The sequence below is a fragment of the Puntigrus tetrazona genome, chromosome 9 (genome assembly GCF_018831695.1).
Source record: "Puntigrus tetrazona isolate hp1 chromosome 9, ASM1883169v1, whole genome shotgun sequence".
Lineage (NCBI taxonomy): Eukaryota > Metazoa > Chordata > Actinopteri > Cypriniformes > Cyprinidae > Puntigrus > Puntigrus tetrazona.
The window spans coordinates 5,687,314-5,710,229 of record NC_056707.1 but is presented as its reverse complement, the minus strand read 5'-3'; the positions used below and the strand labels follow the sequence as shown (position 1 = coordinate 5,710,229).

Below are 22,916 nucleotides of genomic sequence, written 5' to 3'. Positions count from 1 at the left end.
TGTGTGGTATGGAATGAAATTTGACACTGTTATGCATTTTGCCATGCATCGTTATGCATCTTCTGCCATTTTTCTTTTCAGTTATTAAATAATGCAGTAACGCGATTATAAACTGTAAAGACTGCAACTCAGACTGGAGGCAAATGCTTCTCATATTTGAAAATGACAGTATATTAGCATCTGCTCGTCTGATAAAATGATAAAAAATGGACAGGTAGTATGGGTCAGTAACATTTCGAGGTGGAACTTAATGAAAGGTCAATCGCAACATAATGGTGAATGGTTACTCCACCCCAAAATTAAAATTTTGTCATTCATCTCCTTCCTCCATGTCGTTCCAAACCAGTAAAAGCTTTGTTTGTCTTCGGAACACAATTTTCGGAAAAGGCTTGTAACTGTCCCATTGACTGCCAAGTAATAAACACTGTCAAGGTCCAGAAAAGTATGAAAGACGTTGTCAAATTAGTCCATCTGCCATCAACCGTAATGTTATAAAGCTACAAGAAGGAGTGAATTGTTGAATGAATACAAAAAGCATTCTCGTCGCTTCATAACATTATGGTTGAAAAACTGAAGACAGATGGAGCTTTCAGATGATTTCTTTCATACTTTTCTGGAACTTGACAGTGTTTATTATTTGGCAGTCAATAGGACAGTCGCAAGCCTCCCGGTTTTCATCTAAAATATCTTAAATTGTGTACTAAAGACGACCAAAGCTTTTTCGGGTTTGGAATGAAATGGAGGAAAGTGATCAATGACAACATTTTCATTTTGGGATGGAGTAACCCTTCAAACTGATTTCTAGGGCTTGCACGCAGGTGTAAGAGCACATATCAAACGGCTCAGCAGGAGATCGGATCTCCACAACGGACGATGCTGACAGAGACTTGGATGGACATTTGGGTAAAGATGATGTCACCACCCAGACATCCAAGCCAGGGCCGTGTCCTGTTTGCGTAATTCGACGTGCAATTACTTTATTTCCCATGCAAGTTTAGAGGGATGGGTGAAATCCAGGCTTGCTGTCTGGAAAAGTTAGCGGAATAATTGCAAGCTGTCTAAACAGCCGCCATGCTGGACTTGGCCAGCGTTCAGATGATGTTGAGCATCTTAAATATCAACCTGGCCTAATCCTCAGCAGTGATCGCTCTGATAAGCTATGCAGACAAATGAAGGTCTACCGAACCCGTGCTAATAGATCATTTTCCAAGCTGTATAAAAAACAACCCCCTTTTTGCACTTTTGCATCGCTTGCCAAAGCATAAGAAAGCCGTAAAATGCAGATTTACAAAAGAAGTGACATCCGAAGCAGGGAATGTGCTTATTTGCAGTGCGTGAGCTCTGATGTTTGTATGCCGACCTTACGGTGGTACATCAAAAGTGAGCGGTTCCTTTATTTGCTGCATTGTCTACAGAGCCATGAATCACAAGGCATTATCTTGATATGTGCTTGGCTGTTTAAGACATCAGGGATGCGGGGAGAGAGAGAGCTGTGGGGGGTGAAATATAATATCCCAGCCGGAGGTGTGCTCTGCTTACCCATGCTCCTCTGCTCCGGCAGCAGGCAGTCTATTAAAGGCATTGAGGCAGTGAGGATGAGCACTGGGAGGGACCATTTCCCCATCTCAAAGCCACACACCTCCAGCTGAGGTGCTAAATGATTCTCATTTACACCACCTGCCATGTTTGTTACAAGTGTATTTTGGTCCCGGGCAGGTAACTTTGTTTCATTGCACCTGAGAGAGCGAATGTTGCCGCATACCTGCCCCAACCACTTTGTCGATGGCGATACAGGACGCTTCCAGTTCCTTGGCGAATTCATGCACGGCTTGACTCGGGTCTTCGTAAGTGTGCGGGTCCACGTAGGTCTTGATTCCAGGCAGTCGCACTGAGAAAAAACAACAAAATAAACTAGTTTGAAGGAAACACCAATGCTTGCGAAGCAGGGAATTTTGCAGAATATGTACCTCTGTGCACTTTTTGTGCAACACCCTTTTTACGTTCCTTACTGCACGTTTCACAGTTTCAAAGAGAAATGTCCACTGAGTGGTGCTATAACACAGATTCAATATGTGAACCCTGGCACATTTTAATATGTTGATATTAATGTTTTATTGCATTAAATATCCATGGACTATTGCTAAACAGTAATGCTCTATCATGCTGGAAATATGTCCTGCAACAAACCCAACCCTAAACCTACAAAATAGTGTTATATAAAAATGCATTTGTTGAAGCAACCATGTCATTTCAATTTCCTTTTATGAGGATTTGAACAGTTTTGAACTGCTTCTCATCTCTCAAGTACAACCTACCGTCTATGAAAACACATAGATATGAAGCTGGATATGTGCTCAAAAGCATCAGTTTTCAAATATCCCAACATAATAATATTGTTTTGAAGCCATAACATGATAAACTTCAAGTAATTGTGTAAAAATCTAAACTCTGTAAATACGTAGTGAAATGTAATGCTTGCTAAAAGTGCGCCCAGTATGCGCCTTGAGACCAATAGGTCAGTCACAAGCCTTCCTGTTTCATCTAAAATATCTTAAATTGTGTTTTATAGACGATCAAAGCTTTTTGGGGTTTGGAATGACATGGAGGAAAACGATCAATGACAACATTTTCATTTTGGGATAGAGTTTGCGTGCTCATTTGGTGCATGCTGTAATTTCTTTTGTAATTGCATCTCTGGTGTTTTTTATAGCATGGGTAATGTGTTTAACAGTGGAATCCCTGGTGGAAAACTACAACTGATATAATGCAAACTGATGGCTTCATTAAAAGCGTGATCGATTAACAACCTTTCTTAAAAATTACGCTTATCATTAAAAATCAACTTCCCTATGGAGAATATGAAAGGCATTTTTATTTCTCGAACCCAACTGTTTCGCTCTGTATGGTTGACTAGGTGCCAAAAACAAACAACTAATCAAGTAGAGTTTAGTATTTGAATTGATTCAGAAGAGAAGATCATTGATGTTGAGCATTCTGTTCATTTAAAGGGAGATTTTTGGCTTGGTTTTTAAGTTATGAATCTCTTCCCACGCAGTAGTGTCTAAAATTTCTTTTTCTACCGGATGTCAATCAGGCTGATTATTGATTTTTTTTAACAAAATTTGACAGAACAAAGCTAAATTGTGATCGCACAATCAACATGAAAAGGAATCGTGACATAATTTACTATAATTTATCATTTGTACATTAATTAAAGCAATTATGGATGTTTTTTATATTTTATTTCATTACTTAAATTGCAAATAAATTTTTTCGTGTTGCATTTCACCCTCTATTGTGTAATTCCTATGTATGTCTGCACGTATCATGTATTCTGGGGTGACATATTAGAAAAAAAACTGTAATTAGAATGTGAGGACTATTAATAGGGTGCTATCTCACAAAAAAAGCCTTGCACTGTAAAAATACTGATGCTTGTGAGCAGCATTTGCTGTGCTTGGGAGGTCCAGTGGAAAAAAAAAAACATATTCCATCGTTGAGGTTGTTGATTTGAATCTTAACGATAGGAAGCTAAGGGTGTCAAGAAATGCAATTTGCTGGGTTTGAAGATGGATAGGTCTATTATGGATGACCTAATCAGTTAGCTAAGCTATAGTCCTACAGGGCACCTCATGCAGGTTAATCTAAGAAAAATTGTGTGGGCCTCCATTAAATTTCCTTCCTGATACCTCTGCCAGTGTGAAAAATGGCAGCATACGGACAATTGGCTTGCTGTAACTCTGGAGCAAAGGGATATTATAAAAACCTCCGCCGTTCCCGGGTTCTTGTGGGGCTGTATGACATTAAAAAATAAATACTAGAGCAAAACTTTGTTTTGATTCTTACTACTTGTGAGGAATGAGAATGAAACTCCTGGAAAGAACCTGAACACTCATAAGACTGAAGAATTATTGAGGTATTCATATACTCACAGTGGCCGTTGCCAAAGGGCAGCCTCTTCTCATCTGGATGTTTGGACTTGCTATATCTACAGAGCCTGTCAAATAAAGTGACGAAAAGCGTTAATTATTCTTAACGGCTTTAATTGGAACTTTTTTTTTCTTCTCTAAACGATGTACAAAGTGACTAAAACCTGAACAGACAAAACTCAGAGCCAGGAACAACTCGACTGTTTTGCTTCTCTATGAGGCATGACAGCTTTCTGGGGTCTTATAATAAGCCATAGATTCATGCACTCTTTTCGATGGTGCCGTCTGCCAAAATCAGCCCCTCTGCATGACACGACACTCCGGTGCCCGTTACATTCGGCAGGAAAAATAACACAGCTTCTGCCAAAGGGAATCGTCTACGACTATATATAGGCGGCAGACATGAAGGGCACACGTTTTCATACTTCATATCTGAAGGGTGGGAGATCAAGGGTCCTGGGGAGGAACTTGAGACAGCGAAGTGACAGCTTCAAGATGGGCACACTTAAACCTCTGTGTGTGTGACTGACAGACAGACCTGCTTATCACAATGTAGAGCACTACAGTGAGGAGGATGATGGCCACCATGAGGAGACAGCGATCAGCACCACCTGACTGTTCTCACTGGAGATGGAAAAGGCTGTAGAGAGAGACAGAATAAGAGACGTGTTAAAAACACATTGGACAGATATGTAGCTGTTGAAGGTTAATTAACGAAAATGTACAGTTTTCTAAAAGTAAAGGAATTGAACTTATGTTAATGTAAAAATATGGCATGCGGTTGCTTCCAACGATGGTATAAACATCTTTCAGTGTAAGTCGTCCAATTCTTACTTAATAAATGCAATTGCATTTTCAAGGGAATCATCGTCGTAATGGTGCAGCCCTAGTGTATATGTGTGTGTGTATTGCAGATAAAGTACACTTTTGTAACTATTAGGTTTAAATATGTACACTTTAAGCACTAATATGTAGCAATAATAATAAGTAAGACAGTACTAAGGTACCAAAATGGACCCTTTAGGTACAAACATAAGCATTTGCAGTAATTAGTAATTAGGAAATTACATATAAATATGCACAAAAAAGCACTCCAGTCACTTCAGCATTTAATTTAAAGTGCAGTTCTTTTTAACAAGAGTCCTGATGTCTTTTAGTCGTTTTATATTCACCCACTAAGAGTTTGATAAGGTCACAAAGACTGATGTGAATTTAAGTGTAAATTCTAAGTAATTGTACGCATATTTTCTGTCACAACAATGCGTCAACTCAAAAACAGCATTTGTAATTTTTGGATAATATCCCACATTCAAAGCATTTGCCATTTGTAGTCAAAAAGCCAGAAAAATAAAATCGCAGCTGCTTTTAAATACACGTGTGATGTGAAAAGTTCACTTTGTCACTCCATCAACACGTCTGTTTTTCTTCAGTAGATGGAGCTGACAGTAAGTTTGAAACAATCTTGAATTCTCAATCCATTCTTAATCAAAGCTGAATGCTAGTTTTTAAATATTTAACGTGAATATGCGACATGACAGCGCAGGGTCCTTTTTCTATCAGATGGCGTTGACACATATTGAGTGATGGCAAAGAAAACATATTCTGTGAAGAAATGGAAGCAGCAGGAGACTGGGCGCCGCTGTAAATTAATACAGCAGATTATACTGATGAGATTTGTTCTTTCTTGGATCTGTAGCTTTTCATCCCAGTACTCAATAATCAAGCCATTAGATGAATTAATACAAGAAAAAATCAATGTTGAGAAATAAACCTTTAACAATAACGTAGATTACCATTATTTCCCACAGATTAATACACAGTTCTTACGCTATCCTACATATATCCATAACACATTTTCTTTCATTATAGAATATCTGAAACATAACTCCATTTTATGCATAAATTATGCGCCTTGGTGTACATTTCACACCAGATATACACTCAGAGGCGCCTATGGATCACCGATCGTGCTCAGAAACCAGCGGAGAGCCACTCGCGGTATCTTTTCATTACATGAGTGTGCATTGATTTCCTATAAATGTTTCATTAGATAAAAAGGCCTTCAGCAATGCTGCGACACAATACAGGGTTTACGAAATACTCGATCTAAGTGCTTAACGGCGCTGCAGACAACAGCTGCCAGCGTGGGACAAAAGATGCGGCACGTATCGTTTTAACCAAGTGGTTTATACTGTGTGAATGACTTGTGCGACAGTGTATCGGATCAGAAAGCAGGGGAATTGTGAGCCTTTGTCTGTATTGTTCATTGGGCTACACAGCTGCGAATGGGTTGCGACTGCAAGGGAATGTGACTGTAAATAGAGAACAGAATGAAAGGAAGTACGCTGATGCTTACAGTCTGGACTGGTCTCGAACTCAAACTTGCGACTGCTGCCGCCGTATCCGGCCGCGGTGCGCGCTCTGATCTGTAACAGGTAGGTCGTGTCGGGTTTTAGCCCGTTTAGTGTAACGTTTGTGCCCTTTGACCTCAGGATGGTGTAGCTCGTCTCTTGCTCCTGCTGTAAGATAGAAAGCAATAAGAGGAAAACAAGAGGTAAGTTAGTTTTAGCATAACATAAACATCTTTCGCCAGTTTAAAAATCTGATCGATGTCGAGTCAAATACACCTTTTATAGATAGAAATAAATACTGTTGAATGAATAATTGTCATGAATCAGATCCAAAATAAAAGTTTGTGTTTACATATGAGTTCGTACTGCGTATACTTTATATAAATACAAACACATGCATGTATATTTAAGAAAAATGTGATGTTTACATACAATAAATAAACACAGCACAAATATGTATTGTATGTAAACAAAAACTTTTATTTTGGATGTGATCAATCGTTTTTAATTGTTTGAAAACGCGAATAGAATATAGAACAACAAAGATAAAAGTCAACATGAAGAGCTTTTCACCACATAATGTAATTAATAATCTCAAGTACAAACAACATCAAATATTTAAATTATTCACACATTTTACTGAAATAATTAATATTCCAAAATATCCTGCAGAAATAATTCATATGCTGATTTCATATTATAATCAGTGCTCAAAATGGTTGAGCAGCTTAATATAGCTTTATAAATATATGTATATATATATATATATATATATATATATATATATATATATATATATATATATATATATATATATATATAAGATTGTCTGATTAATACAAATGTTAAGAGAACAGCGTTTATTTGAAAAATAAACATTTTGACATTACAGATGTCTGCATAAATTTTCATCAATTTAATTTTTACACTATTAAAACTGACCCCAAGCTTGCTAGTACATTTCTGAGCAGAGCAGGATTTTCAACAAGAAAATGTGCCATAAATGTGAGGCTTGTTTTATTCTTTTTTTTTTTTTTATAAAAAGTGGGTGTAATTTAAAAAGTCCTGCTCCAGCAGATGTGTGTTTGCCACCTACATAGAAAACATCTTCCCGGGACTCTAATATGCACTGAACCGCCTTAAAGAGACTTCAGAGCAACCTAAGGCCACTTACGCAGAGCCTTGTCTCAAAGAGGAATAACGAGCATTTGAAGTGAATCATATCTCATTAGAGGCACACAGAGACATCCGTCTGTCTGACATGTGAGCGTCAGAGCGGACAGGAGAGGGATGTCTCACCGGATGTGAAATTGCGTGCTCGTCAGGAGCATACAAGGATGCCTGGGACAGTGCAAGCTCATCTTAATATACTGCCACCTTCTCCTCACATGTTTATGGCTTTCCTAAAGATTTCTGTGGTACGTTGATCCTCTCTACAAGCGAAAAAACCGAACTGATTTATGGGGCGTCTTTGCTTTCAAACCATTGTTTCAGATGTTTCTCTGACTGGAAAAAGAGAGGCAGGGGTGGAAGAAGAGAGAACCGAGGTTTCTGTTGTTTATTGTAGGAGTCCAGAAACGAGGGAAAACATCCCACAAACAGAGGGATCACTCATTTGCCGGTATTATCCAGCACATTCATCCATGTAACGTATCAGTCTTCGGCCAGGGCTAGTGTTATGGCAAACCTTCAAAAGTTCATTTGCATTTTGCTCCATCGTTGACCTCTAAGAATAGCTCACTTGTCCACACTGTAGATATCGAATTTCCCCACTCTGAAGTAATTAATGGCAAATGAGATTTGAGAGTATCTTTCGAGGGTCGGCAAACACGTAACAGATTAAAGCTCTATTGGGTTTCATGTCTAGACTACAAATGCTAATAGGATTTTTGATGCGCGCTGGTATGGACCGCAATTGTCAGACGCCACTGGATGAGAGAAGAGGGTACAGTTACATACGCTGGATTTCTTTGAATATCCTTTGCTTATCCACTAATCAGAAACAAATAAAACAGCAATGTTAGCGCAGCCACATTTAGAACAATGCTGCGCGAGGCGACTGCAAGTACACAAGAAACAAAGCTTTTAAAACGCTAAAACGCTGCTTTTGTTTTTTGGATTTTCAGAAAAAGCTTGAAAGTTTGGCACACGGAACTATGGAAAAACAGATTCAACGTCAAAAGTTAAAGCTTTGGGTGAGAAAAAGAGGAAAAGAAGAAAATGTTTTAAATTGAGTCTTTGGACCGTTCTATTCATCACCAAATGTAGGACAGTTTTCACCGAAAATATTAAACGCCACAAGTATGACAACTTTTTATTTATTTCCACAAAACCAGCACGATGTTTGTGGCACTGAAGAGTGCAGTAATGGAGCTGAAATTCTGTTTTGCCATTATTTGAAAAAAAAAAAAAAAAAAAAATATATATATATATATATATATATATATATATATATATATATATATATATATATATATATAGAAAACAAAAACATTATCAAAATGGCAGTAATATTTTACTATATATTTTTACTGTATCAAATTAATGGAGCCTTAATGAGCAGAAAGAGATTCTTACTGATTCCAAACTTTAGAAATGTAGAGTATATGCTTTATTTGAGTGTTTCTTGTTTAAGTGATAATTGTAGCATATTTTACTCACCCCCAAGCCATCCTTGGTGTATATTAATTTCTTCTTTCAGACAAACTTTCAGAGAGTAAAATATGCAGTAGTTTAAATTTTTGGGTGAACTATTACTTTAATGGAATGTTGGTATATTAGAATTTATAGAATTCTGATTGAATAACATAGCAATAATAGCAAAAACTATATGATGCATAGTGTTTTTTGTTTCAGTTGTAAGTGTATCCAAATGTTGAATAAATGACCTCACATGGATTTGCTAAATCCTGTGGAAGACGTGGAATACAAGCAAAAAATAAAAGCAACAAACATGCACAGGCAATATGCGTCTTCACTGCTTAAATACACATTTCACCACATAAGTAATAATATTTGACATTGACCAGACTTATACAATCAAAAGCAGACCGCTGGTTTAGACCGAACGCGTTACTTAAAGCATTCAAAATAAATGAAAAGCCATATTTTATCAGCATTGCATGGTTTTTATTCACAAAGAGCCAGTACGTACTGCGATGATGGCAAAACAAGGCTTTCTGTTAGATGGTCTTTTGGGCCTTACATCTGTTAATGCATCTGAGCTTTGGAAGTTTTGTTAAAATGTCCAAGATGTATTAGAGAAACTTTTGAATCAACTCTGAATCTGATCTATTGAGTAACCGAGGCCATTTCAACCTTTAAAGATCTTGCGTCGAGAAATCAGATCGAAAGTTTCTGTAATACATCCCCAGAAGCCTAAATTGGAAGCGATATTTTGGAAACACTGTGTTCCTGCTCCTCTCACAGCACTTTTCAAATGAAAAACTAATCCAGAACAGCTTTTTCCGGGGTGCCCAAAGAGCCTGTAAGTGTCACCAGCGAGCCTCTGTTCGCAAAAATCTGTAGATCTGTATATCTAGCAGTTTTATAAATGCGGTAGGACGTCGACTGACAAAACCCATCACGGAAAGAAACGAACACATGACTCCAGTGGAAACCCAGTGACTAATGCAAACATCACATTTGATCTGGATCTGACGACAATCATTTCTACTCCTTTCCCAAACGCAGCACACAAACCATTTCAAACCTCCAGACTTGAATGTAAAGCCACAAATGGAGCGCATCAGGTTTTATGGTTCGAGGAGGCCCCGAATATAAAAATTCGCTCTTCCACGGAAGACGAAACCAATACCTCGCGTCGTATTGTACGCGTCTCCGTTCGAGTCATAAATCTTTTCACAGGTTGTCACCGTTCACCGCTCACGACATCATGTGATCAGCTGGAAATCACATACAGGTGTGTGGAAATTTTCGCTGCAAAAAACTATATCCTTACCATATGTCCTAGGTCCGCATCAGCCACCTCCCAGCTCCGGGGTTTGACAAGGCGTGCAATTGTTACTTTTCGACAAGTGCGCTATTGGTGGAATTTAATATGCTTGTCATGTTCTACTTTGACAGTCTAAATATTGCAATCTGGGCTTACAGCCTTCCACTCCGCTAAAGAAGAAATTCTGTAAATACGAAATGGCTTTTCCAAAGCATTCCAAGCTGGAGGAGAAGTAAACATACCCGAATACGCTCCGAGATCAATACGATAAACGGACAAAATCAGCAACGTTTCCAGAACGCTAAAAAGCTTAATTTTAGAGCGTTTCCAAAAAGACGAGCGCGTTCGGGGTGCTGTAACGTCAGGGAAACATGAACCAGAGCGCTCAAGTATTTAGAGATGCTTGAATTGTAAGGCCCTTTTCCTCTTTCGTAGCATTGTTAATTTGATATATACACACAAAGAGCAGAGCATTCCCCCTGGCGTATAATCAAAAAGAGATTTACATTAAGCGAAGCAACATGGATCTCTTGGACCTCTGGGATTGGACGGCGCTTTCTCACAGGAGCCGCATCACTCGGGTTACCGTGCATCTCGATGCCCTTTTGGGAATCCATTAAGAGCAGTTTGTTTGATTTTGCGCTCTACAACATTATGCAGTGTAAACATCATGGTGTTTTTGAACTCGGCCTGTTGATGCCACAGAGTCACTTAGCGGATCTGGCTCTCTTTTATGAGGTTTATATGTTCGAGTCTGCGGCCTGTGCGTCAGTGAATCCGGTAAGAAGATTTGGGGCCCCCTTTCCTTCCCTGTGTGTGTTTTGTGAGGGTGAAGGTGGCTTGTTATCCTCTGCCAGCCTAGATCAAGGGGCACCGAGGGTCTTACCGAGGGTGTCCCTGGCTTTTCCACATGGCAGCACCGCTTGTGTGGGATTTGGGCGACTCCAGCTATGCCTGATGAGGCAGTGCCTCGCAAGGTTGTGTAATTAACAGGAATCAATGGAGAGACGGACTAGATTTCATTGTGAAGGGGGAACACTGTGCCACCCAGGGTCAAATGAGACATGGGGGATTTCAGGAGCCCCCGAGTGTACCTGTGCCAGACGGTGAAAATAGCCCGCGATGAGCTGCCTTTTGCTTGCAAATAAGGGGATTACGGCCGAGCAAAAGCATTTCCACTGGCTGAGATTTGGGCCTCACTGATCTCACAGAAAGACGCTTCACAAAGGTCCTCTGTAGGAAGCAGATGGAAAAGCGCTATCAGCATATTTGGACTGAATGTAAATGTTGAAGGCATTCTGAGCGTAACTCGGCTCGAGAGAGTTGAGCTGCTATCCTCAAAAGGTCAACTAATAAAGTTTGCTCGTTCAAGAACGATTCAGAAGAAACATTTAGGCTTAACTTTTTACAGCGATTCTATGGTTAACTTATTAGCTCATTCTGCAGAAGCTTAGGTTATATAATGGCTGTTTTTGTGTTCAGTGCGGTAAAAATGAAGCACAATTATGATGGTATTAAACCATGTTTGGAAATAAATCTGTTAACTCCAAAAGCAACGTCAAAGTTACTTAACAGATAATGCTTACTTTAAGATAACTCATTACAGATTAATTGTGTGATAAATATTCGCCAAATAGTACTATCTATCTATCTATCCATCTTTTTAAGCTGCATCACTCAGCCTTAGCATTTGGAGAATGAAAAGTACAGGATAAAATAAGCTGCCGGTCTAAAGCATTGGCACAAGCTTTCGATTTTGAACTTAAGACCTTTTTGTCATGATGAAGATGAACCATGTCTCAGAGGCAACCGAATCCTGTCTACAATTTCAATATGCCTGTCTCTGTGTGGTCATACAGTCAAGAAATTTAGCCACTAAAGCAAAGGAATGTTTTTGCTGCGGGAAGAATTCTGGACGGTTGCCACTGGAGACTGTTCTTGGGCTTTCTTTCACACCCTCAGATCCCCTGCCAGTTCGGGAGAGGAGACTCCCACAATGTCAGGGCCCAGTTAAGTTCCAAACCGAGAGACGTGCTTGCTTCGGCGAGGAGGGAGACGTTACCCACTTCACCTAGAGCAGAAGACATCACAGGATCTGACAGCATGAAAGAGCCCTCTGAAAACTGACCCTAAAAGAGCAGCGCCGATGTAGCACAACAATACTGACCCTCAATCAAGACCCAGTCCCTGCACGGCTCATTAATCATACGGCATCTGTAGGAAAGCAGCCGAGGGGCGACCGACTGGGTCCAGACTACAGAGATTGTGAGGTTGTTTTAGATGGGCGAGCATGGGCTTGTGAGGCCGCAAGCTTTAATGGGCAGGTGGTGTTTAGATCAGTGCCTCTGAGTTCATCTGGCACTTTCACAGATTGTTAAGAAGGCTTAAAACGAACAGACCTGGTCAGTGAGCACTAAGCAATGTTTCCTCTAAGCTGCCTGATGCACTTCCTACACACAGGGACAGAAATCTGTGCAGTAGGCAGTCTCAGAAGTGACAGAGAGCTCTCCAAACAAAACTAGATGATTAGACACAATACTGAAACCCAAGTCCATTTCATGCATTGCGTGTCCATTGATTCTGAATGGACCGGATCCATGATGGAACTGGATCTGTGAGAAATCGTGCATAAATATGCTAATTTGTTTTCTTTCTTTACTTTGCTTTCTGTTTACGCATTTTTTGTGTACTGTTTTAATGTACTGGCTTTTATATGAAATGCCACTATATATAAACTAGAAATGGTCAGTTTGTAATAAATAAAGTCAATAATTAGCCAATCGAATCAAAGTAGGTGAGTTTTACTGTTCACAGCAGCGGAGAATGATTTTCTGCACAAATCATCTATTTAATGTTGAAAGAGAATGATGCAAGTTGCAGGGAAGTTGCAGATAATTTAATATTAGTCAACTGTTTAATGATATGAATGTTTAATGGCCGACAGCTATCCAATGATGCAAACTACTTGACTTTTTATCTCAAATGCGGCTGGTTTTTATATAGTTCTAAAGCATTTAACTGTTAAAAAATAGGAGGATATCAGACACAGTGAAGACTGGAATGATTCTGTTCAGGAGTCTAAAGGGTCTGTCCAACAGAAATAGGTTTTGCTGAATGAAAGCTAAATTGAAGGAAACATTGAAACCGGGTTAAAATTTTCATTTGAGGCAAACATCCTTCGGCAGAGCAGACAGAATCAGTTTCACCCCCTATAGTCAAATTAAGCCAACATCGACTAATAACTTGAAATGCTCCCAGGTACATAGATGTGCACTCTGGACCACGATTCCTAACGATGCCAAATAAAAGGACAAAGTGATTCAAATGGAAATGTTAATGCAGTGAATGCCCACAGCGAATCAAAATTAAACTGCCCCCACCTTCTCATAATATTTGACCTCGTAGTCCAAAATGATCCCATTGGGTCTCTCAGGCTCCATCCATGACAGTGAGATGCTGTTTCTGGATGTTCGGTCCTTCCTGATGACAGCCACTGCAGATGGAGCTGCGTAGAGAAAGAGAGAAACACATAAATGGAAAAAAAGCGGATTAGCTGTTTCCACTCTGGCTGTGACGGTATTACAAGCACATAAAGCCTAAGGTCACAGGAAGTTCAGCTGACATTTTCATTCAACAATTTGCATCCTGTGAACTGGTTCCTGTTGACCTAATCGAGTTTGCTCTCCACTGGGGGCCAGTTTCAAAGTTGGGAAAGTTGGGACTGAAAGACAAATTGATGCAATCAGGCAACGGCTGGTTCCTGCAAACAGTGGCCACTTTCATGTCAAGTCAATACCTCTACATTTAGAGCACGGCTCATTAATTCAGGGCTTTTTTGATGCTAAGGACCCCCAATTATGAAGTAATCCATTCATGAGTAACCCAGTTTCTAGGTAATGAAAACACCTTTCAAAACAACTGAGGTTGCTAAGATTTTTAAAAAATCTATCTAAAAAGTCTGCCTTTATTTGACGAAAATACAGTAACCGAAAACACAACTTAGTCATGTGATGTAAATATCATGATAAATATATCTTCTAATCATTATTAACTGTTATAATAAATAATTACGTATTAATAAAAATACAAACTATATAATAATAAATATATTATTATAAATATTTTGAATCGTTATAAATGTCTGTACTCTCCTTTTGCATGTGTCCTCATACTAATTATACATATTAAATTCATGTATTTATATACATCTGTTCTATTCTATTGTGTTCTGTTCTATTCCTTCTTAAGCTCTCATGATTTAATTCTATTCTATTCTATTCTATTCTATTATTCATCTTTAAATTTTTGCGATTTGATCCAATTTAATTCCTTCCTCTCCTAAGATTCTATTCTATTCTATTCTATTCTATTCTATTCTATTCTATTCTATTCTATTCTATTCTATTCTATCCTTTCTCCTTAAGGTCCTACGATTCTAGTGTGCCAAAATGCTGATTTAATCTTTGCTTTCTTTCTTTACAGCCTACAAGATAACTGTAAATTTTACACATGTGTCTCAAAACCTTTCCATCAGTGATCAAGGTCTGGTGACCCAGATTATTCCAGGTATCCTAGAGATTTACAATCTAGTCATTTACATAACCCTCCAACTAGTTAACTATTTAAAAAAGTGTATGCAGTTTTGTATATGCACATCTCTAAGTGTGCTACAGGCAGCTCAAAGTCTCGCTCCGCTCTGGCACTTCACATGGTCACAATCTGTGAGTGTAATTCAAGTCAGAGCCAGTCTCGCTCTCATTCTGCTTGGCGCTCGTGTTCTTTTTCAACTTTACAGCTCTGTAATTGCAAGGCAGCAATGAGGCCATGGATGCATCTGACTTGCCTGTGTTTTAATTTTATTAGACCACAGGAAAAAACATGTTGTTCTTTCAAATGTTCAAGCTTTTCTTGATTGTGATTATACAGCCTTGAAATGCTTCTTTTCCCCTGGAACCCTTTGGGTTTTTTCTTCGTCTATTTCTCTTTGTTAATGAATCCAGATGGGCTCAGTCTGTTTGAGTTTGCAGCCCCGCTGCACAGGCTCCTTCCCTACGGCACTCTGATAGGGAGGAATTATTGAAGTTTTATAGTGGCCGCAGTTTATGGAAGCTATGATTTATAATGTCTGGACAGCAGGCTCATTTGACACTGTGTATCTTTCTCAGTGTTCACAGCGTGAATAGATCAACTTTGTCTTAAAATCAAATAAAAAAGCACTGGTTTATACAAACCTAAAGGAATGTGCAGCAAAGAGCAAAGTGAGAGATTATGATTATGTGTCTGAAACCAACTGAACAGCCTTATTAGGAGCATTTAATGTCATATAGCTACACTACTGGATTTTGAAAATAAATAAATAAACAAATAATTTTTACATTTTATATTTACTTTTTGTTTCACTTCTCTTTTTTTGCCATTTTTATCTTTTATTTTCATTTATTCAATTAATCTTTACAATTGCATTTAATTTTATTGATTCATATTAGCATTTAGTTATTTTAGCACTTCGACTTAATCTAAATGAGAAATATCGTCTTGGCAGCTAGCTGAAATTCAATAATTTTAATTAACCAAATGAGTAAAAAAAATAATCAAAAGTGACAAAAATGTTATTTATAGTATAATATTTAGCATATAATTTATTACAACAGCCCCCAAATTGCCCCTGTACCCTTATTTAGTGCACTATTTCAGGAGACAAATGTGAAGTGATGTCCGCAGCCGTAGTAGATATTGTCAAGTGCACTCATTCCCATAATGCATCTCAATTAGTAGGTTACAACCAATGAATTAATTCCACAGTCTTGCCAGAAAATGGTGCACGCAGCACTTCTTGTGTCCTTGACGTCTGAATTTTCTCACTTATTGTCACTCACTCGTTCAGTGGACTGTATTAGTGGGGAATAGTGAGTGAGAGTAAGCAGGAGTAAGAGCGATTTCAGATACAGCCTCAATGTTAAGGATCCAAAAGGACTAAGATACTGTATGTACCCTTCAGTGAGGAGCAAATCAAAGAATTAGCGCCAATTAGCAACAAGCTGAGGTAAAAAACTGGCAAACAATTGGTGAATAAAGTAAAAGAAATGTGACTTATTATATGATTATGTTTTCGAAACTAAGTGAGCATTTTATGGCAACATAGGTTCACTATTGGGATGCATCCAAATAGTTCTTGATGATATTTAGATTTAATTTCATGCTTTTTTCTTCTAACATAGTATCCTTCACAGAGTATCAAATCACAGAATTAGTGACAGGTAAAACAAACAAACAAATAGAGTTACAAGAGTTTGGTTGACAGTTTTACTTGCTATTTCGATGAATTTTGAATTGTTGGCTTAGCAACACGCTAATGCCAAACTCTACCAGAAACAATCGTGAGTCAAGGCTTTCATAATTGTGTGGCGGCGCATCTTTCAACAGGATGTTCTCTCGGTTTTGGAGCTGCGTACATTTCTCAGCTTTCTCCCTGTGAACAGATCACCTCTGTTACAAAGCCAAGAGAAATCCCACAAACCTCCTAGAAGAAAGCACCGGCAAAGAGAACCGCATGATTGTATGTGGGATGCTGCAAGAATATTCGGTTACGGAAAGCGCAGAAGGGAGGGAACTCGCTGTTCTTGAGCCGCAAGCTCAGAAGAGGAGTGAAATCGGAGCGCTGTGTTTACAGGTGTGCCTGACAATTATTATACTTGCTAGTGCGCTGCAGTGTGGACGTTAGCGTTCGGGATTATGACATTCTGCAGAACATGGTCTCAAAATGTCCTCCACATGGCTCTGCGGATGTGGGACAGAGACGTGGCATTAATGTGGGTGCAGACCTTTCTCCCCCAAAAAACTCCAGACGCCAAACAGAAGAGGCAAACCGCAACAACGTATTTCAGGAATGCATGGGTGAGTCATGGAAAACCTTCTGTAATGCCGTGATCCAGCTAAACACTTCCACGCAGATCGGGGGCCAAAATTAACACTCGCCGAGTGCCAAACGCAAGTCAGAATTGGCTCCGGCTGTTGACTGGTAACATTATAAGGAACTGCAACATTTCATGGTTTGAATCCAACTGAAAGAATGTTATCTGACCTTAACTGATGTAATGTGAGCGATTCTACAAAGCATTTTTTTTATACTACTTGATATTGCAACATACACTACTCTGTCTTATTTTGCAGCTTTTATAAAATATAGTAAAATTGTTAAATATGTTAAATATTTAAAATAGCTGTTCTCTATTTGAATACACACCAAAATGTAATTTTTTTCAGCATCATTACTCCAGTCTTCAGCGTCAGAAATCATCCTAATGATGATTTGCTGTTTTTAAATAAATAGAAAAAAAATATAACAACAACAATAAATAAATAAAAAAAACAGCAGTCGACCAATATTTTTGTAGAAAACTATTATACTTTTTTTAAAGATTCTGGTTTAAATAAAGTGTATTTAAAATTTAAATAAATGCTGTTATTCAGAAATGGCATTCAATTCTTCAGTCACTTTTGAAGACTTTTGAAATGTGACCGGCTCCAATAGGTCACAAAACTGCAATTCACAGCTTATCAACTATCATTTAAAGAGGATGATACAGAACAAACGCAGTGAAAGTGATAGAAATATTTCAAACACGGTACTTTTTTTTCAATTCGCTCCTCATTCCCAGTTGTGCCAAAACATTCCCAGCACAGCAGTATGAGACTTGGAATTACTGAAAGCTAGGCCACACGCTTTTCCGGCTTTGCCGGGCTCTCTGCCCTGCCCCGAATCAGCCGGTTATAACGGCAGAAGCGTCGGGTCTCAACGCAAACGTTTTACAGCTCCGACGAGGTCGAGAGCCGAGCAGAGACCGAGGGCAGCTTGAGTGTGTTGTCTCCCTTGGGCTGCGGAGCACATGCTGGCTCTGTTTAGATGGATGACAGCCCTCGGAGCCCCTCGTAAATGTGCTCTCTGCAGGCCCGACTCACTAGATCCATCTCCTTGTTCTGGCTGTGTTTTATAGGACAGTAAAGGAAGCCGGATTATTTGTCTAAGAGCGAAAAGTAGAAAAGAACAGAGAGAGAGGTCAGGATCTTCCTGGTTTCGCTTTCTGAAACAGCCTGTACTGAAAAACTCGATCGAAAAGACAGAGAATGAGGGTGTAGCGCTGTCTCTGTGCGAGGAAATGAATACCAGCGCGGCGCAATAAACCGGAGAGCTTTAGCCAAAGCATGCTTCTTTGTACTGTGTGCTTTGAAAGCAAGTAAGAATTGCGAGTGGGAGTGTGCATGTCTAAAGGGATTAATAAATTGTTTAGAGGGTAATAAGGCTATGGAAATCAACAGCCAATGATTAAAAACAAATGGCCTTCATATTCTAGAAAAAAATAAATGCATTGAAAGGACTAGAGAAGAGAAGCGTTAAATCCATATTTACTGCCCATCGGTCTGAGGGGCCACAAATCTGTCCCCTCAAGGTATCCTCCTCTGACAAAAACACCTTCAACAGCGAAGCTGTGACCCATCAACACTAAAAAACCTTAAACCCGCAACAAACTCTGGTGCTTGTAGCCAGGGTCACTCTATGTCATACAGTACGCTTTTATGACCCCATCTATATGTTGTAGTATATTGGAAAACTCGGAAATCTAAATGAACGTTCATTCAGGCACCATTAAATTCAGAATAATAATAAGAAGAAGAATAAGAAAGCTCAATTACAAATAAAATTCTGTTTAAATTTTAATGAATTAATATTATTACTTTAGTAATTATTGTTTACCCTCTCTAATTAAATATGGAATATTCTAGCTAAATATTGTGTTTATTTAATACTGTGTTTATTTAATATAATTTCATACTTTTTTCTCGTTTCCTCAATATCACTTGTTGTTAAATCATTTTAATCTAAGATGATATTACCCAAGAATAATGAAAATATTGTTGAAAACATGAATGTTGAGTGACTCAGACAGGGAAGACAACATAGAGCCCGAAGCACCCTGAAAGAAGATGCCTTCTTCACAGATAAATCAGCATCTGTTCTACGACAGAAGATGAAAGATCTGCTGAGTGAAAATGCAGTCCTCTTGCAATGACAGTAAGGATTTTATGAGGTCCCAGGCAAAGTCAACTGCTCCCTGTGGTAAAAGGGTGCAAAACTATCAATCCCTAGCCTTTGAACCTCTAGTAGTCCAAGTAGTCTTTGCCTACTATTTCATGACACCAGACCCCAAAGCCTGTAATCTGCGGACCAAAGCCTACTCTAAATCATCTGACAGGACCTGTACCTATCACTCCACAGCCGGCACTGAACCGACAGAGGCCTGAGCCCCACAGGGCCGGAGAACAGAAACACGAGTCTTCACAAAGGAAGCCCACATGGAATGAGAGGCAGATGGCCTGCCGTTCAGCATCCCTCAGCTTTAGTAACCCGAGGAGTCGTGACCTTCAGGCAGCCAAACTAGAGGCCAGCACCTGCAGGAGGATACGTCCACAGACAGCTGTGATGAGCAATAAGCTTTTGCATTAAACGGTTCCTTTCTTCCTTCCGACTGGAATGCTGAGCTTTGTCGCACATCGCCGAGTGGAAATTGAATCGTCTTCGTGAATACGTCTCAATCTATCTCGGGGGGACCATTAAAACCTTTCACTCAATCAATGGAAATCCGTGATGACAATTTTCCTGTTAAGACGTGGCTTTGAATGAAGTGTCATTTTTGGGAATATTGTGTTAATGTCCCATTAGAAGACCCGGGAGAATTAAATAGAGAGTTCACACATTGTTCTGAACCTCTGTGATGTAACACAAAAGGTGAATGTCTGAAGATAATCCTAGCTGATCTATTCCTTAATGAATGGGCCTGCCATGCCGCAAAATTGCAAAAAGAGCACAATGAAATGATCAGAAATGTTAAGACGTGTGCTTTATTACAATATTCCATGCTATATTCAACCCAGACTCTTCTGAAAAACGTGCCTGTGGCAACTAAATGTTATTCTTATTTACTTCTTATTCGTTTTTGCTTCTTATTCGTTAAATGAACGTAAACCTGCAAACGTTGTATTTTATTAGTTGTACATATTAATATCTGGTTTAATGGTGCTAAAAAATGTACCACCAACCCTAAACCAAGGTATTTTTAAATTGATAATAAATACATTGATCTGCCCCTGTAATACGTGTGAAAAGGAACAAAAGTAGTTTGTATTTACTGCCTCTAGAGGAATAAAATGCGCATATTGGTAGGTTTTCTACAAAAGTGTAGGCAGAGGCATTGCATTGAGGTTTATGCACGGAGCATAGGATGGCTATATAATGGCACTAAAGCCATTTGATAAACAGATTCAGATTTTTTTTTTTTTATTTCATTCATTTTCTCAGATAAAGCTTTGTATGGCTTTGAGTACATTGCTTGAATCATATTTACCTCTTCCATAATACATTTAGGGCTTTTTATCACGAATTTGGAGCTTGATAGTTTAATTTAAGAAAAAAAGATTCAAGATATTCTTCAAAAATTCACCTTTTTTTGTTTCATGGCTGAAAGAACAGCCATGACCTATATCTTTCCCCCCTGATTATTATTGTTTTTTTGGTTATTTTTGGAAAGGGTGGTGAAATCTTTCTTCTGAGGTGGGAGACTCACCTGCTTGGTTGGTGGTGATGGTGACCGCAGCATACTGTCGGATCGTGGGGGCCAGGGAGGACACTCCATTTTGGGCTTCGATCTCAAAGGTGTAGTTAGTGTGCGCCAGGAGGTCCACCACAGTCACTGTGGTGTTAGTGAGGCCGGTGGCACGGGGCAGGAAGCGCACGGCCCCTCGACAGGGTTCACACTGCCTGGGACCCGGCCAACAACGCTTACAGACCACGTTAAATATCACGTCCTTCCTCCCTCCGCTGTCAGCCGGCCAGGTCCAGTCCAGAATCACTGACGTCTCATTAATGGCAGAGATCACATTCCGTGGGGCAGATGGAGGCCCTGAGGAAAGAAGATATGTGATATAATATTTATTCATAATTTTTAAATCAAGCTATAAAAATACAGCATAACATGATGAAAATCAATTTCAGCTGTACCGAAATGCATATTCAACGCTGAAGAGGTGAACCAATACTGACCCAGGAAACCCATCATTTCTTCTACACTCTTTAAAATAAATGTTCTTTATTGAGATTCATGGTTCCAAGAAGAACCTTTAACATTCACAAAACCGCAAAAGGTTCTTTATAGTCACCTCAGTCCTTTAGATTATTAAAATATTGTTCACATGACGAACTGTTCACTAAAACGTTCTTTGAGGAACCCAAAACGTTTCTCCTGCCAAAACCCATTTTGGAACCTTATTTTCCGGCAATGAGATTAAATGGAGATACTTTTGGAACTCAAACATTTCTCATTGATTACACCAAGCTCAAACTATTTATTGATTTATTCATTCATTTTGCGAGAAACTCGTTTGTGTTTTTTTAAAGTCCGGTTCACAAAGGGATGACAGGAGAAACATCTGGGACAAAGTTTATACTTAAAAGAAACACAACTGAGAACTCCATTAAATCTCATGAGCTATGAAAGAGCAATAAAATGTCCCTCTGGGGAAGTACATTTACTTTAAAAAGTGTGGGTTTAATCGTTAAAGTCATCAGTTATGGATGGATACGGAATTTAGGCAGGCATGTCCTTCCCCTTGTTAAAATGTTGGCTAAGCCTCTAGAATTTCTCCAGAGTTCGCAAGTGTCCTCTCTGTATTGTTTTATTAACTTTAAAAGATTGTCCCGGTAAAAAAATAGGGAAAGAAGTGTGGCCAGGGTGCTCTATTGATTGGAAAAGCAGTCCTGCAAAGCAAGCTGTTATTTGAATAAGTGACAGACTTCTGCGTATATATGAACAAGAGTGAAATCTCAGTAAGATCAGAGTAAGGAGACGGACAGCAGTTCAAAGCCAGTAAATAATTTTGGAATATTTAATATCTGACCCCTGGGTATGATTATACTAAAACTACATTCCTGGCTTACAAATGGTGGTGAATGAAGAAATCAGGAGTGCGGTGTTGGGTTGGTTTGATTTGACCTGAGAACAGACATTGACAGACATTTCGTCTAAGAAAGAAAGCGGAGGAGACATAGGATTTGATCCTACATTAAGAAATAGAACATTACACAAAGGAATCTCCTCCACAAACTCACTCTGGAACATTCCAGAACACTCCCTGTTGCTTTCCCTTGATTCTGACACGACCATAAATCAGACGTTTAGCTTCAAGGTCAAATACAGAATTCACCACACTGGCCTTTTCAAAAGCACTTACAGAAAGAAGAGCAACAATCCTTGAGGAATAATTCACTCAAAATGTAATTTTATAATCACATTTACCAGCTCTTAAGGAGGGGCAGACTGAAAGTCTTAAATATTGGTCTGGTCCTCACATGACAATGGTACGACTTTAGAATAGATATAGAATACAGCACATAACCGTATATATATATTTTATACCAGACCTTCTCAAACTTTTATACCGTTTTATGCTATGACTTTTTTTCACATTTTTATCAACAGAAACTAGAAGAACTATTTTTTAAGTAATACTAATTAATAAAAATTAGTAGAAAACAAACAAAAAAATCTGCATAGTAGTGAATTGGAAACATTTCAATCATAATCATCATCATCATCATGTACCTGTAACAATATTACTAAAACCTAAGCT

The 22,916-nt window shown here is 38.8% G+C and overlaps 1 protein-coding gene across 1 annotated transcript in view; it reads right to left on the bottom strand.

Moving 5' to 3' along the window:
• Positions 1–22,916, bottom strand: part of LOC122351927 (ephrin type-A receptor 3-like) — a 102,949-nt gene that overhangs the window by 21,841 nt on the left and 58,192 nt on the right. The window contains 7 exon segments of the mRNA XM_043249347.1: positions 1,763–1,888; positions 3,933–3,997; positions 4,468–4,516; positions 4,519–4,569; positions 6,286–6,448; positions 13,616–13,740; positions 20,855–21,190. Of these exon segments, the coding sequence (XP_043105282.1) occupies positions 1,763–1,888; positions 3,933–3,997; positions 4,468–4,516; positions 4,519–4,569; positions 6,286–6,448; positions 13,616–13,740; positions 20,855–21,190 (915 nt within the window).